The sequence below is a fragment of the Notamacropus eugenii genome, chromosome 4 (assembly GCF_028372415.1).
Source record: "Notamacropus eugenii isolate mMacEug1 chromosome 4, mMacEug1.pri_v2, whole genome shotgun sequence".
Lineage (NCBI taxonomy): Eukaryota > Metazoa > Chordata > Mammalia > Diprotodontia > Macropodidae > Notamacropus > Notamacropus eugenii.
This window is the reverse complement of record NC_092875.1, coordinates 365,222,091-365,239,032: the sequence shown is the minus strand read 5'-3', so window position 1 is coordinate 365,239,032 and position 16,942 is coordinate 365,222,091. Positions and strand designations below refer to the sequence as shown.

At 34.0% G+C, this 16,942-nt stretch overlaps 1 protein-coding gene across 4 annotated transcripts in view; it reads left to right on the top strand.

Moving 5' to 3' along the window:
* The window catches only part of DNAH5 (dynein axonemal heavy chain 5), a 420,121-nt gene that overhangs the window by 289,377 nt on the left and 113,802 nt on the right, over positions 1 to 16,942 (top strand). For all 4 annotated transcript variants that reach the window (XR_011966270.1, XM_072605437.1, XM_072605436.1 and 1 more), the window contains exons 48-52: positions 1,090 to 1,212; positions 1,410 to 1,623; positions 2,664 to 2,887; positions 13,680 to 13,878; positions 15,307 to 15,479. Coding sequence is in view for 3 of the 4 variants with exons in the window: in XM_072605437.1 (XP_072461538.1) it covers positions 1,090 to 1,212; positions 1,410 to 1,623; positions 2,664 to 2,887; positions 13,680 to 13,878; positions 15,307 to 15,479 (933 nt within the window). In the remaining variant the exon portion in view is untranslated. The remainder of the gene's footprint in view (positions 1 to 1,089; positions 1,213 to 1,409; positions 1,624 to 2,663; positions 2,888 to 13,679; positions 13,879 to 15,306; positions 15,480 to 16,942) is intronic.

Sequence of the window (16,942 nt, the reverse complement as noted above, 5' to 3'; positions counted from 1 at the left end):
ATCTTTCCATTGTTATTTGAGTCACTTGAAAGTTTTTATTCTATAGAAATTATAATCCATAATTCTTAATGTGATATCACAAGGAAAGTGCTGGTATATAGTTTCCCAAATGTTATTCACCCTGATTTCTTATTCTTTTTACTTTTGGTCCTGCTTCATTGTCTATATGCAATGCTCGTCCAATATCTATCTATCTATCTATCTATCTATCTATCTATCTATCTATCTATCTATCTATCTATCTAGATATATATATATAGCTATATATCTTTATATATAGATATAGCTATGTAGCTATATATCTATATCTATCTATCTACTTGATATCTATATCTATATCTATATATGTAGCTATACTATTTCAGGAGACTGCCTGCCTGTCTAACTATATGCCCTAATCTGGACATTGGGAATTCCTTTTCTGTTTTGACTTTTCTGTTATGAATTGTTAGACCAGTCTTTTCTGAGTTCCTATGGGCTGTATGTGGCTTGATTCAGTTAGGACAATGCTGTCTATTCCAGTTTAGGTTTGAGTGAGAGTGAGGGTAGTGTTGATGGAGTCTGTTTCTAGATCGCTGAGTCCAAAAGCAGCTTTGTTTAACTTTGCTGGCCCGCGTAAGCCAGCTGGCAGTCTCCTTAATTAAGAGAGCTGGCCAAAAGGCTTTAAAGGCTGTACTGCCTGGAGACCAGACTTAAAAGCTTTCTGGCCATCAGCCCTGGTTAACTGAATACTGATTACAGAACTCTGAGCAGACCTGAGGTCTTTACATAATAGAAGTTACAGTGTCATCAAAACAGAAAAAAAGTAAGAGAAAGTAAATGTATAATATCAGGATTGAAGCATATTCTAATTTCACATAAGCTAAAATTCCTTTTCCTCCTAAATTAAAGCAAATTTTCAAATTAGAGCCAAGGAAGTTATAGGGATAATTCAAACACTTCAGGTGTGTTTTTGCTTGCCTATGTAGCATTTGGGGTTTTATTGGCTAATTCATATTAATGGAAAGTATTCCCATGAAGTTCTTTATGATCAATTCTCTTTCAGCTCATATTTTCACAGATGTTTTTGTTGATTATTTTGTTTCATAGCGGACAATAGAGAGCTATGTTGATAAACGCATGGGCTCAACATACGGCCCTCCAGCAGGAAAGAAGATGACTGTATTTATTGATGATGTAAATATGCCTGTAATCAATGAATGGGGAGATCAGGTAAGTTTCAGGGTATGGTAAGACTGATTTTTTTCAAGTCAGAGATCCAACTAATATTCAATATGTTTTCATAGGCAAGCATTTATTTTCAAACTCTTCAATCTTTGTAACCCTGAAGCTCATTATTTTTGATAGCATACATATCTGAAACTGTGTGGTGATTAAAATGTTTTAATGTTATGAGTTGTCTTCTAAAGGTTACCAATGAGATAGTTCGGCAGCTGATGGAACAAAATGGATTCTACAACCTTGAGAAACCTGGGGAGTTTACAAGCATCATAGATGTCCAATTTTTGGCTGCCATGATCCACCCTGGAGGAGGACGCAATGATATACCTCAGAGACTCAAGAGGCAGTTTTCTATATTTAATTGCACTCTTCCATCAAATGCTTCCATTGACAAGATCTTTGGTAAAATGAATATGAAATGATTTGTAGGAAGTGGTGTGGGGTGGGGACAGATAAGCTGGCCAGAGTCTACTGAGGAACCACCCTAAAGCTTTCCAGTGGCTAGCAATGGATCAGCATTGGTTGGTCCTTATTCTATAGAATCCTTTCACCAATATTAGGAACCTCTTTAGGGTAAATCTATATCTGGCAATAAATATAGTCATTTATCCTTTCTAGAACTGATCTTGGTTGAATACTATTTAAAATTACATTAAGGAGCTTCCCTTACAGATCCAGGCTTTCAGGGTAGAATAAAAGATAATGAGAAAGATTATATAGCTCAGGGACTCCTTGAGTCTGGATAACTGAGTTGGTAGGGCATCAGACTCATTCTGAGTCCAGGGTTCATGTCCCTGTTTGGGTTTGGGTTCTCTTTGGGTAGATGTGGCAGTGGAAAGAACACTGAATTTGGAGTCAAAGAATATCAATTAAAATTCTGTCTCCACCATCTGAGGACTTTTGACTAGTCACTTTGCTCCTTGGGGCTTAGTTTCCTCATCTATAAAAAAAAGGGGTTGAATTAAATAACCCCAAGGTACACTTTGGCTTTCAACCTATTAATCCTATAAAATTCATTAGACTAATGGGTGTGATCTGGAAACAAATTTTTATGGAATATATAGACTTGGGAAAGGTAACAGAGGATTTGTAGAATAAATGGCTGGATAGTTTTAGTTATCCAAACTAATTGATGTTTCTATAAATATTATTATTTTGTTTATAAATTCATTAGTTTTTATATATTTTTCTGTTGACTGTATAATAGTTTACTATGATATGCCTTCATTAAATTTTTTGACCATTTTGAATGTAGATTTATACTGGAACACTGAAATGCAATAAGACATCAATTCACAGTAAAAAAAAAATGAGAGCAGATTGCATTTCCCTTCTCAAATGTGTAATTCTATTATATGCACATACATTAAAAATCCTTGTTTTGAGTTTAGCAACATAATTATATTTTTGAATGGCTTATAAATATATTTTTTTATCCTCAGGAGTCATTGGATCAGGATACTACTGTACCCAACGGAATTTCTCAGAAGAAGTGGGAGATGCTGTGGTCAAGCTGGTGCCCCTGACTCGTAGGTTATGGCAGATGACCAAGATGAAAATGCTGCCTACCCCTGCCAAATTTCATTATGTATTCAACCTTCGAGATCTTTCCAGGATCTGGCAGGGAATGTTGAATACTACTTCTGAAGTTATCATGGACATGGATGTAAGTGATACATAAATCACAGAGAGGCAACTGATAGATTATGCCATAGTAGCATTTTTAAGAGTTACTTGGCAATTTTGTTCGTCCTGAAATAATGAAAATGTTTTGCATGAACATTTAGGATGCGTGTTGTTAACCAAGAAAAGAAAAAAAAAAACCAATACTGTTCTGAGATTTTAAAAAGAGATACATCACCTTGATTTACATAATGTAAAGGTATTAATTTTTAAATGAAAATATATAGCTAAATGCTTGACATTTTCTAACAGCAGATGTAATTGTTAAGTCTTATGAAAAGAAATCATTAATTATATTCTTTTAAAATATTGTTGGTAATTCTCTTTTAAAAATAATTATTATTTCTCAATGAATCTCTTTTAATAGAATGCTCCCTTGTAAGAAGGTATAATTAAGCAAAGCATATGGACCTACTGATCACATCGTGCAGCATCTATCTTATTCTACACGTAGAGTCAGCCACTTGCTGTTGAGAAGAGTAATATATGTTTCTTTTTCACTGCTCTGGAACTATGACAATAGATCATAGATTCAGACCTGTAATCAACCTCCATCGTTGTATAGTTCCATTCCTTATTTTATAGATAAGAGAACTAAATTCCAGAGAGAGGCTGTGACTTAAATTACATCGGTAGTAAGAGCTAATCCAGGTGTGTATGACTATGAAGTACCTGAATTCCATGAAATGAGTAATAGACTTAAAGGTAAAAAGTAACTGAAGACTCTCATCTTATAAATTAGGAAATTGAAACTCAGAAATTGACTAGTCCAAAGTGACACATAAAAAATGGCCATTGGAATTCAAATCCAGACTAACTGATTCCATATTCACCACTCTTTCCACTGTATTGCTTCCATTGGGAGCAACAGCCATTTAGAAAAAAATAAAAATGAACTTTGCAAAAGGAAAAAAAAAACAGCCAAATTTGCACATTACCCTTCAATGACTACAGAATTGTAGTCATTGTATAGATTCAAGTTCTGATGTCTTTTGTTATTGTTTTTCTTTACATTATTACAATTCTGGTGTAGACAGGTAGGTGGTGCAATGGATAGAGCACCAGTGCAGGAGTCAGGAGGACCTGAGTTCAAATCTCACCTCAGACACTTGACACTCACTAGCTGTGTGATCTTGGGCAAGCCACTTAACCCCAGTGACCTCATCCTGGGTCATCTCCAGTCATCCTGATGAATATCGGGTCACTGGATTCAGATGGCTATGGAGGAGAAGTGAGGCTGGTGACCTGAACAGCCCTCCCTCACTCAAAACAAAGTCAAGTGCAAGTCATGTCATTATTTCTCTGATGGCATGGTGTTCTTCAGCAACGAAAGATGAACACACACACATGTAGTTCTTGGGTATATTGTTCTTCTTTAATTCACTTTCTATTAGGTCATATTGATCTTTTCAAATTTCTTTAAATTTTTCATATTAACCATTTCTTATCATATAATAGTATTGCATTGCCTTACTATGCCTCAATTTCTTCATCTATTCTCCAATCAATGGACACTCATTTTGCTTAATTTTTTTTTGATATTACAAAAACTACTACTATAAATGTGTTTGTTTGTGAGACCATTCTGTCTTTGACCACATTGCAATATAAGCACAGTAGTGGTATTACTCAGTCAAAGGATATGAACAATATAGCTACTTTTATAACATATATCTATTTAATTTTTCTAGTATACTCATTTGATATTTTCCACTTAAGAATGAAAATATTCTTCAAATGAACAAAGAATATGATTTTTCTTTTTATTAAATTTATTTATTTTTAGTTTTCAACATTCACTTCCACAAAATTTTGAATTTCAAGTTTTCTCCCCCTCTCTCCCCTCCTCCCACCCCAGGACAGCATGTGTTCTGATTACCCCTTCCTCTAATTTGCCCTCCCTTCTGTCACTTCTCCCACCTCTCACTGCTTATCCCTTTCCCTTCTATTTTCCTGTAGGGCAAGATAGATTTCTATATCCTATTGCCTATATATCTTATCTCCCAGTTGCATGTAAAACAATTTTTAAAGCTTTGAGTTTCACGTTTTCTCCCTTCCACCCTTCCCACCCACTCTCATTGAGAAGGCAAACAATTCAATATAGATTATACATATAAAGTCATACAAAACACTTCCTTTAAAGTCATGTTGTGAAAGACTAACTATAGTTAGTCCTCTATTTATTCTGTTCTCTCCTTTGGCCTGTCCCTCCACAAAAGTGTTTGCTTCCAATTACCCCTTCCCCCAATCTGCCATCCCTTCCATTATGACCCCTCTCTTATCCCCTCCCCCCATGCTTTCCTTTATGGTAAGACAGACTTCCATACCCAATTGAGTGTGCATGTTACTCCTTCCTGAAGCCAAATCTGATGAAAGTAAGACTCATTTATTCCCTCTCACTTTCCCCCTCTTCCTCTCTGTTGTAAAAGCTCTTTCTTGCTCTTTTATGTGAGATAATTTCCTACATTCCACCTCTCCCTTTCTCTTTTTCCCAGTACATTTCTCTCAACACTTAATTTAATTTTTAGATATCATCACTTTATAATCAGCTCACCTTGTACACTCTGTCTCTCTCTACACACACAGACACACACACCAAAACATATATACATATATACACACATATATACATACATACACATACATGTATACATACACATGCACACATACACACACATATATTCCCTCCAACTACCCTGATACTGAGAAAATTCTATGAGTTACAAATATCTTTCAGTGTAGGAATGTAAACAGTTCAACTTTACTAAGTCCCTTATGGTTTCTCTTTCTTGATTCTTATATTTGAAAGTCAAATTTTCTATACAGCTATGGTCTTTTTTATCAAGAATGCTTGGAAGTTCTCTATGTCATTGAAATTCCATTTTCCCCACTGAAGTATTGTAGTAAATTTTGCTGGGTTGGTGATTCTTGGTTTTAATCTTACCTTCTTTGACTTCTGTAATATCATATTCTAAGACATCTGATCCTTCAGTATAGAAACTGCTAAATCCTCTGTTATCCTGATTGTGTTTCCATAATACTTGAATTGTTTCTTTCTGGGTGCTTGTAATATTTTCTCCTTGACTTGGAACTTTGGAATTTGGCTACACTGTTCCTAGGAGTTTTCTGTTTGGGATCTCTTTCAGGAGGTGATCAGTGAATTCTTTACAATCCTACTTTGCCCTCTGATTCTAGAATATCAGGGAAGTTTTCTTTGATAATTTTTTAAAATTCTAATTTATTTATTTATTTTTAGTTTTCACCATTCATTTCCACGAGATTTTGAACTCCAAATTTTCTCCCCATCTCTCCTCTCATTCTGATTACCCCTCCCCCCAATTTCCCCTTCCTTCTGTCATACCCCTCCCTTCTCCTATCCCCATCCCCTTTATTTTTTTGGAGGACTAGATAGATTTCTATATCCTATTGCCTATATATCTTATTTCCCAGTTGCATATAAAAACAATTTTTGACATTCATTTTTAAAACTTTGAATTCCAACTTCTCTCTCTTCTTCCCTCTTCTCCCATCTCCACTGAGAAGGCAAGTAATTCAATATAGGTAATATATGTGTAGTTATGCAAAAATCTTCCATAAAAGTCATGTTGTGGAAGACCAGCTATATTTCCCTCCATCCTATCCTGTTTATTCTGTTCCCTCTTTTGACCCTATCCCTCCTCAAAAATATTTGCTTCTAGTTATACCCTCCTCCCATTTGCCTTCCCTCATATCTCCCCATACTCCACTTCTCCCCTTCTCCCCAACTTTCCTGTAAGATAAGATAGAGTTTCATAGCAAATTGAGTGTGCATGTTATTCTCTCTTTAAGCCAAATGTGATGAGAGTAAGGTTCACTTTTCCCCTCTTACCTCCCCTCTCTTCCCTTCCATTGAAAAACCTTGTTCTTGCCTCTTCTATGTGAGAGATAATCTGTCCCATTCTATTTTGCTCTTTCTCTTGCTCCCAATATATTCCTCTCCCACCCCTTAATTTTATTTTTTTAGATATCATCCCTTCCTATTCAACTCACCCTGTGCCCTCTGTCTATATGTATATAATCCCTCCAACTACCCTAGTACTGAGAAAAGTCTCAAGAGGTATAAATATTATCTTTCCATGTAGGAATGTAAACAGTTTAACTTTAGTAAGTCCCTTATGGTTTCTCTTTCCCATTTACCTTTTCATGTTTGTCTTGATTCTTGTGTTTGAAAATCAAAATTTCTATTCAGTTCTGGTCTTTTCATCAAGATATTTGAAAGTCCTCTATTTCATTGAAAGACCATTTTTTCACCTGAAGTATTATACTCAGTTTTGCTGCGTAGGTGATTCTTGGTTTTAATCCTAGTTTCTTTGACTTCTGGAATATCATATTCCAAGCCCTTCGATCACTTAATATAGAAGTTGCTAGATCTTGTGTTATCCTGACTGTATTTCCACAATACTCGAATTGTTTCTTTCTGGCTGCTTGGAATGTTTTCTCCTTGACCAGGGAGCTCTGGAATTTGGCTACAATATTCCTAGGAGTTTCTCTTTTTGGATCTCTTTCAGGAGGTGATCAGTGGATTCTTTCAATATTTATTTTATCCTCTAGTTCTAGAATAACAGGGCAGTTTTCCTTGATAATTCCTTGAAAGATGATATCTGAGTTCTTTTTTGATCATGGCTTTCAGGTAGTTCAATAATTTTTAAATTGTCTGTCCTGGATCTATTTTCCAGATCAGTTGTTTTTCCAATGAGATATTTCACATTGTCTGCTATTTTTTCATTCCTTTGGTTTTGTTTTTTAATTGCTTGAGTTTTCATAAAGTCATTATCTTCCATCTACTCCATTCTATTCTTTAAGGAATTATGTTCTTCAATGAGATTTTGGACTTCCTTTTCCATTTGGCCAAATCTGCTTTTTAGGGCATTCTTCTCTTCATTGTCTTTTTGGATCTCTTTTGTCATTTAGATTAGTCTGTCTTTTACAGTGTTTTTTTCTTCAGCATTTTTGAGGGTCTCTTTTAACAAGCAGTTGACTTGTTTTTCATAATTTTGTTGCATCACTCTCAATTCTCTTCTCAATTTTTGCTCTACTTCTCTTACTTGATTTTCAGAATCCATTTTGAGTTTTTCCATGACCTGAGGCTGATTTGTATTTTTCTTGGAGACTTTGGATGCAGTAGCTTTGCCTTTGTTGTCTTCTTTTGTTTGTACGTTTTGATTTCCTTGTCACCAAGGGCATACGAAAATACCTTTTTACCAAGAAAGTAAGATTCTATAGTCTGATTTTTCTCCGTTTGCTCATTTTCCCAGCCAATTACTTAACTTTGGAGCTCTTTGTTAAATGGAGGGCTTCAGAAGCAGCCACCCAGTCAGTTACTTGACTTTTGAGATCTTTATTAAGTGGAGGACTCCAGAAGTAGTTGCTACTGTGGCAGTGGCTGCCACTACCCTGGGACTAAAGCTGGGGCTGGGGCTAGGGCCAGACCAGGCTAGGCTCCCTTCTCACATAGGTGAGAGACCTTTCCCACTGACTTTTGAAGCTGTTTTTGATGCTTGTGGGCTGAGAAGTTTGGAAACCACTGAAGCTGCCAGTGATTCAGTCCCCTGAGGCCTGCTCCAGCCCCATCTGTGCTGGCACAGTCCACACAGAACTATGCTGTGCTCCCAGCCTGGTGGGATAGACCCTTCCTGTTGACCCTTCTAGATTGCCTTTGTCTGGAAATTTGATTCCCATCTGTGGCTTTTTGGGGGGCTTCTATTGCTGTAGAATTTGTTTAGAGTATTTTCTTACAGGCTTTTTTGAGGTTTTTGGGGGAGAGCACAAGCAGGTCCCTGTTTCTACTCCACCATTTTGGCTCCTCCCTCCTTGATTTTTTCTTTTAAAAGAATAAAATTTACCAGAATATGAGAGGGAATCCAATCCTTGATTAGTTTTTAAATAATTTTTATTTGGCTTGAGAATTTGTATTTTTACATAAGTTTGAATTATGGAAGTGTCCAATGTTCCCAAAATTCAATTCAAGCTCATTGCTAGCTGGATTTGGGAAGATCTGGGTGGTCTATTTTTTTTTTTCTATCAACTGATCAATTCCTTCCTATTACACATACAGGACTCTCAGTTTAATGGTAGATTTGCCTTCTCTTAGACTTTACTTGACTCAAAGAAAATGGTTAAGTAAATGGATTTTAAAGGTATTTATGCATGCAGAGTAGACAGAAAACATTGTGATGTGAACAAAGTTGTAATTAAGCCCATTAACTGGTAGGAGTAGCTATGTGGTACTCGGGATCAAACATTGCACCTGGAGTCAGGGAGAACAGAGTTAAAATATTCCTTAGGCTCTTACTACCTGCTTGATCCTGGACAAGTAACTTAACTGATGTCTACTTCAGTTTATTATTCTGTGAAATGATGATGATAACAATAGCACCTACCTACTCCCATGGTGATTGTGAGGATGAAATGAAATAATATTTGTAAAATACTTTTTCAAGTCTTAAAGTGCTGTATAAGTGATATCTCACTGAGTGCTTAGGCAAAAAAGTAGTTATTTGCCTTTTGAAAGTAAGATTCACAAGGAAATAAATTTGAAACAATATTTTCCATGGAAATCTTGCCAAAGTACAGAATGTTTGAGTTTCACTATATTAGCAGTAAATTATTTAATTTTGATTTTCCTTTAACGAAATTAGTCATATTTGTTAAATTCTGAAATATAGCTTTCAAATATTATTTATTTTTAAATAATTCTCTCTTTTGTCCTTATCTATTACCAAAGGTAACTGAGTTCCAACTGATTTTTTTTGTGTGTGACAATACTATGATTGGAGGAACCTAGTATAGTTTCAAGCCCTGATTCTCACAACTATGTAACCCTTATTCTCTCAGTCTTCAAGACAATTCCCTATAAGTTGTTGAGAAGGTGTGGAACTTTGGCCAGAGGAAATTTCTCAGTGGTATCTTTCCTTACCAATGAATCCCAGTTCTAGTCCCTTCCCTTAATATTTCCTTTATCATATAATGTTGCTCTTATCTGAAACTCTGAACATATTTTTTTATAACACATTTGTACTCTGGATACATCATTATATTTAATCAGATCATTACATAAAGGTGCAACCTGACAATCCAACAAAATCTCAATAAAATTTGCCAGTTGATATGAATAATTATTCTACTCTAACCTATAGAGTCTTTGATGCAGCTAGGTTGCTCGGTGGATAGAGGGCCAGGTCAGGAGTCAGGAAGACTCATCTTCCTGAGTTCAAATCTGGCTTCAGACACTTATTAGCTGTGTGATTCTGGACGAGTCACAATCCTGTTTACCCCAGTTTCCTCATTTATAAAATGAATTAGAGAAGGAAATGGCAAACTACTCCAAAATATTTGCTAAGAAAAACTGAAATGGGGACACAGAGTTAGATATAACTGGAGAATGACTAAAGAATTACATCATCTCTTTAGGCCTTAATTTGTTTGAGTTGGATGTTTATATTTACAAAATAAGCCAAGTTATTTTCATAGTATCCGCTAAAATCTTCTGAGGGAGCATGGGATGGTAGGCAAAAAATGCTCGTTTTAGAGTCAAGTGACATGGATTTGTATCCTGACTCTCTCACTTTCTACCCTTATAACCTTGGGGAAATCATAAATTCTCTGAGGTTCTCTTCATCTCTAACTACCTCATATTGTTTGCCTGATACTTATTCTGTATCTGCTTATATAGTGAGATAGTGTGAAATAATAGGTAGATTCAAGCTTCTTCAAGCCAAGAAGTCTTCTCATCCAAGCTATGACTCTGGGCAAAGTATTTAATGTCTTAGTGCTCTAGTCAATTTTTCAAGAGTGGCGATCTGCTTTTGCAGAAGTAGAAGAAGTTTGCTTCCCTGGGAACTCCCTATTCATATCTATGTACTTGTATTTGAAATGCTGTCTCCTGATAGGATTTAAATTCCTTAAGAGTAGGAGTTTAACATTTTTGTCTTTTTATCCTTAAGCGTGTAGCACAGAGTCTGGACTATAGTGCGTGTTCATGGGTGGCCCTTGGCCATTTAGTCTAAGCTAAGTTTTAGAGATGAGGAAATTGAAGCCCAGGGATATTAAGTGACTTGCCCAACATCACAGAGGTAGTAAGCATAAGAAACCTTTAACTATAGAATCAGTGTGTTTTTTTCCCATTTAACTTCATTGCTTCCTTGTAAGATGCTGATAATAAATTCTTGCTGATTGGTTAATTGATTTTAAGTCATCCCAGAACTCCATCTGGTTTCTCATGCCACCTTTCTGGTCACTAATGATCTATGTAATAACGTCCTAGAATTTTCCAAGGAATTCTTAGTCTTTGTCTTATAGATTTTACTCTCTTCCTTCTCCACATCCCCCAAAAAACTTTAAGGCAATTTTTTTGTTTTCTTCAGGGTTGCAGAACTTGCTTCCATTCTATAAGATCTTTCAAGGCTCAGGGACAATTGCTCTATAGTCACATGCAATAATTAATTGAGTAATTTGGGTTATAGTTCATTTGAACCTAGTGACTTGAACTTAGCAAAAACAGGTAGATGGTATCTCACATTTTCTCTACTAATTTTGGTGCAGTATTTCTTTATGGTAATCATTTTTGTTTTCTCCTTTCCAGCCTAAATTTTATTTTTCTTTGCAAAGAAAAACAGAGACAAAATAAGAATTGAACATATTTGACTTCTCTCTAACATCTGTATTATCATTTAATACAGCAGTTCTTTGCCTTAAAAAAAGTCATCTTCTACAAAAAACAATACCCCTTTTTATTTGTTTTTATGGTATTTACTCAGTCTCAGTTCATCTTAAAGATTACACTCCTGATTTTTGTCTTCCAGGGTCTGACTTACTCTTTTTTTTTAAAAATTGAATCTTATTTTTCCAATTACATGTAAAGAGAGTTTTCAGCATTGATTTTTAAATAATATTTTGATTTCCAAATTTTTCTCCCTCTGACCTTTCCCTCTCTCCCTAAGATGGCAGGCAATCTGATATAGGTTATACATGTGCAATCATGTTAAGTATATTTCCACATTAATGTGACTTTCTTTTATATTAATTTTATATGACTTGCCTCTCATCTTTTATACTTGTTTATTGAAAAAATATGTGATTGTTATGAGTTTGCTGTGTGTCTACATAGACTTCTGAAATTTTTCCCTTTTCTCTTCCTCACTGGAATTGCTTCTCTTTGTGCCTATAGAATTTTGTTTTTGAGATCTTCCTAACCTTCATTCTTGGACAGACTTTTCCTGTGGAATCTCAGGACACAAATTTCTACACAACTATTATGTGAACTTTTAGAAATCTCTTCTTCCCAAATCTAGGATGCTTTTAAGCTATGCCTGGATTTTTCTCCTTAATGATCATGGAATCTAAAACAAAGGGATCACTTCCTTCTATAGTTTCCATCCATTTCTTAGCAACCAATTCCTTCTAGTACAGTTATTTATTCTTTAATCTTTTGAATTATGAGGTTATCATTCAATTAGACCAAAGAGTAATTAATTGCTTTACTTTGAGCCAAGAGAAAACTCTGATATCCATATAATTCAAGTCACTACTATTTCTTATGGCTTAAAGGTATTTTTAATGTGTTTACCAAATTCCTTTTCCATTTCCTTTTTTTTTGTTCAGATGATCTGTAGTATTCACCATTCCCCAAAAACAATATTTTATTTGTTTCTACTCCTTGCTGATATTTTCCCCAATGCTTTCCACTATTCTTTTGCTTTGGTTTTTTATTTCTTCACATTAATATATCTTCTTAATATGCAAAGATATTACTTCACTATTCCTTTTATCTATAATTTTCTTTGTAATTCAGCCTTGGGTCTAATCCTACTATGTCTTCATGATAACTATGGGATCACATTTTTTTTCCCTTTTGTTGGCCTGCTTTTAATCTTTATTGATTTATTTGTAGCCATTGGAAGTGGATTTTCTTGATAATTCTCATTTCAGATTATTTTCTCTTGCAAGTATTTAATGTCTTTACTGATATTCTGATCTTATTTACTCCCTGCCCACATCTTTTGTCCTTAAGTCTGAAGATCATCAGCTTCTTGAATAGATTCTCTGTGGCACACCTTCTCCTTCTTTGATCATCCCAGTTGCTTTTGTCTGGATTTATTCTAGTTTACCTATGTCTTTTCTTAAATATGGTACTCAGAATTGAACATAACATATTCAACATTTTAGCTACTCTATATCTAAGGTGATGGTTATTTCTTCTTGCTTTGTGCCATCTGTAAACATAAATCAAAGACAAACTTTCCACAAGGAAAAAGAAATAGTCTCATTATTTTTTCTGTTATTTGTGTTTAAATGAACTTGCATTGGTTGAACAGTTTTTTTCCAAAGAGAAAAGAATTACGATACTGAGGATGAACTTTAAATTCTTTGAAAAATCTAATGTTAAATTCATTTCATAAAAAAAAATCCTCTGGCTCTTCATTTTATATTAATATATTTTTCTATAGTTTGATTTGAAGTAGACTTCAATTTAAGTCTTCCAAGCAGAAAAAAATTTAAATTCTAAAGATAAATTTCAAATTATTATTAAAAATAAAATATCAAAGGTTGCTTCAGGCAGAAAAGAAAGATCTCTGGTGCTTTGCTTTACCATGACCTGCTTATGGCTACATGTTCAGAGAATAAAGAGATTAAGATATAAAAAAAAGAACTTCAAATATCATGTCCAAGTAGAGTTGAACAGATACTAATAAGTCATCAATATGGATTTTTTCGTGCTTAAATTGTACTTTCAACAGGTATTGATGAAATTGTGGAAGCATGAATGCAAACGTGTTATTGCTGATCGGTTCACAGTCTCAGAGGATGTGAACTGGTTTGATTCAACTTTAGCAAATTTGGTGGAAGAGAAGTTTGGTGAAGAAAAGAAACTCTTGGTGGATTGTGGAGTTGATTCTTACTTTGTTGATTTCTTAAGGGATGCACCTGAAGCTACAGGTAATTCTAAAAATTCTAAGTAAATAATGAATAAGGTTTTCCCCAAAATATTGTTGAAGAAGGTGAATATAATTCAACAGTTTCCATTTATATGTAATAAATATTATAAAGGTATTTTGAAAATAATTTTTGAATTGCATTGCTATTAATTTCGGTCAATTCTAAGTAGTACAGGTGGGAGTGACAATGATGCACACAGGAAATTAGGAACTTGCTAGTTTAGAAGGTGAGCATTGAGGCAGTGCTCAAATAATTGAAATGAGGAAGAAATAAAAAGAAAATTACAGGACAAAGGAGAGAATGATTATAAGTAGGAGGAGAGTGTTGAAATAGAAGTTGTGGAAGTAATTCCATGATAGTGTGGTTGAATGGCTTTTCTAAACAGATATTTTGCATTTTGCTTGTGGAAAAAGTAATAGGGTAATTGTTTTTCTCTTGTTTGATTTTAAATGGGTTTACTTTGCCTCCTCCAGGAAGAAGCAATTCAAGATACAGAGAATGAACTTCAATTTATTTTTTTCAGTTAGAAAGAAAATATAACTTGTTATACATACCATTTTTGTCTCTAGAATGGTTGGAGATGACAGGCAATCTTTAAGAGATGTGGCAATATTATGTGTCGTTATCAAAAGTTTTTGAATTATAATAAAAAAGTAGATTTAATGCAGCATAAGCATTTGCAGCTATCCTTTCACAAAAAGAAGCTGACAAGTTTTATTCGAAATTAGGTCAGGGGAAAGGAAAATTCTATAAAGGTAAAGCTATTTTGTGATACAGAGTACTTATATTTATTTTCCTCCAATTTCAACCAAAAAATATTAGGCAATAATTTAATAAGGAAAACTTAATATGATATCTGTCTTACTTATTTCCAAATATAAAGTCCCTTCTCATTATAAGGAATGCTATTTCTTCTTCTTTGTGACAATGCTGCATTTTAATATTTATGAACCATTAAACAATTTAATGACATGAAGGCTATTAGAAAGGGCTCTATAAATGTCATATTTTTTTAACATTTAAAATAAAGGTTGTGAAAAAAAAAACTTGTTTCAAAACATCTTTTTTTTTTGCCTTCACCATATGAAAATTATTGCATTGCTATATGTGAGTAAGGTCAATTGAAAGGTTTTGTAGTTTTTTAAGTGATAGAAATTTTAAGATGTTCAAAAAACCATTCACTATGGTAGCGCTCAGTGAATTTCCATGTTCTTAAAATGACTTATTCAGTCCAGTTACAGTAATTTGTCCTTTTAGAATTTAGTTGTCACTAAATTTTTTAAATAAACATGATATTAAATATTTAGAAAATTTATAATGAGTACCAAAAAATTATTTAAACATAAAATATGCTGATTGAGTTGAATGGGAGAAAGAAGGAAAATTGTGTATTTTGTTATCAATATTAAAATTGTTTTTCCATATTAGGTGAAGACTCAGAAGAAACTAATGTTGACATGCCCAAAATTTATGAACCAATTGAATCTTTTAATCACCTGAGAGATCGCTTAAATATGTTTCTACAAATATACAACGAAAGCATCCGTGGAGTTGGCATGGACATGGTGTTTTTTGCAGATGCCATGACTCATTTAGTTAAGGTACCTAGTATATTGCTAATATTGCCTTGTGGAAGTGACAGAGAGTTGACTCCCCACCAGAATATTTGTTCTGTCTTTAATTTTCATTTCTTATGAGAAAAATTCAATGTAAAAATAAACTCAAGGCTATGTTCCAACTTAATTTCTACACTTGATTTGATATATTGCACCTGTAGATTTGAAATAATAACATATTCTTTGTATGTAGGATGTACTAATTGTAGTCAGTGTTGCTATAATGCTTCTAGCTCAATGTATTTTTTTTATGTAGAATGAAGGTTATTGGCAATTGAGTTCAAAGATTAGTCAAAAAAGACTTCTTATTACAATGTTCTGAAAAACCAGAGAAAATGTACCTGAAGACAAATATAAACTGAATCAAAATTCTATTATATCTATAATTTCCTTTCCTATCATCAAATGTTTCTTTTTGGTATTCATTTTCAGGACAGGCAAGTCTCCATCATCTGTAAACACATCGATCATATTACTGTTTCTTTATCACTTTATTTATCCATGGGCCAAAAAAAAAATGTGACTTACTTTGCTGTCTTTTTTGGATCCTCTCACTCTGTTGACTTCTATTATTCTTATATTTGACACCCTACAAAGCATTCTTTTGAAAGCTTTCATTTTTTACCTCAGGATTAAACAAATTAATTTATCAGGTCTTTATTGTTAACCAACATGGACAAGATACTGTTCCAGGTATGATGGAAATATGAAGACAAATATTTTCCATCTTTAATGAACTTATGTAGAGTTGATAAGCTGCATACAGAAATATGATATAAGGAAGAATATCCTGATTGTTAAAAGAGAGGTACAAAGAAAGTGCTATGAGAGTAAAGCAAAGAAAAGAGATTGTTTTTAGTTGAAAGGCCTCAGGATTTCCTGTCTTCCCTTACCTATTTTCTCATCCCTTCCCCGAGTCTGTTTTTTAAAACTACATAGAGATCTCTGACGTTTTCAGATTGCAGAAGAGATTATCCAGTACTAGATTCATTCCCCTCTCTTCACAGTCTTGACTGATTTTTATCTTTCTTTTTTTATACAGTTCATACTGAATTTAATGAACACCAAAAAATAATTAGTGAATATTTGAAAATAGGTTAGAAAAAAGAGTATTTCCTATGAAAGCATAACTCTCTTCCATCCAGCTTTTCTAAGGAAAAGGTTCTTGGATTTTCTATTTTTTTATACCATTATAGATTTTTGTTGATGTCATCTCTTTTTTTAAAAATGTTTTTCTTTACGTCTTCTGCTCCTTACATTATTATAGTTATCCCCAGTGTCTCTCCCCATCTGCCTCCTAGAGAGCCATCCCACGTAGAAAATAGTATTATTTAAAGAGGGAAAAAAATTAACACAACTTATCAATACACTGAGAAACTCCAAAAAGAAATGCAGTGTGTAACACCTTTCAACCTCCCACCTTCCCAAAGGATTGGGTTGGGAATATC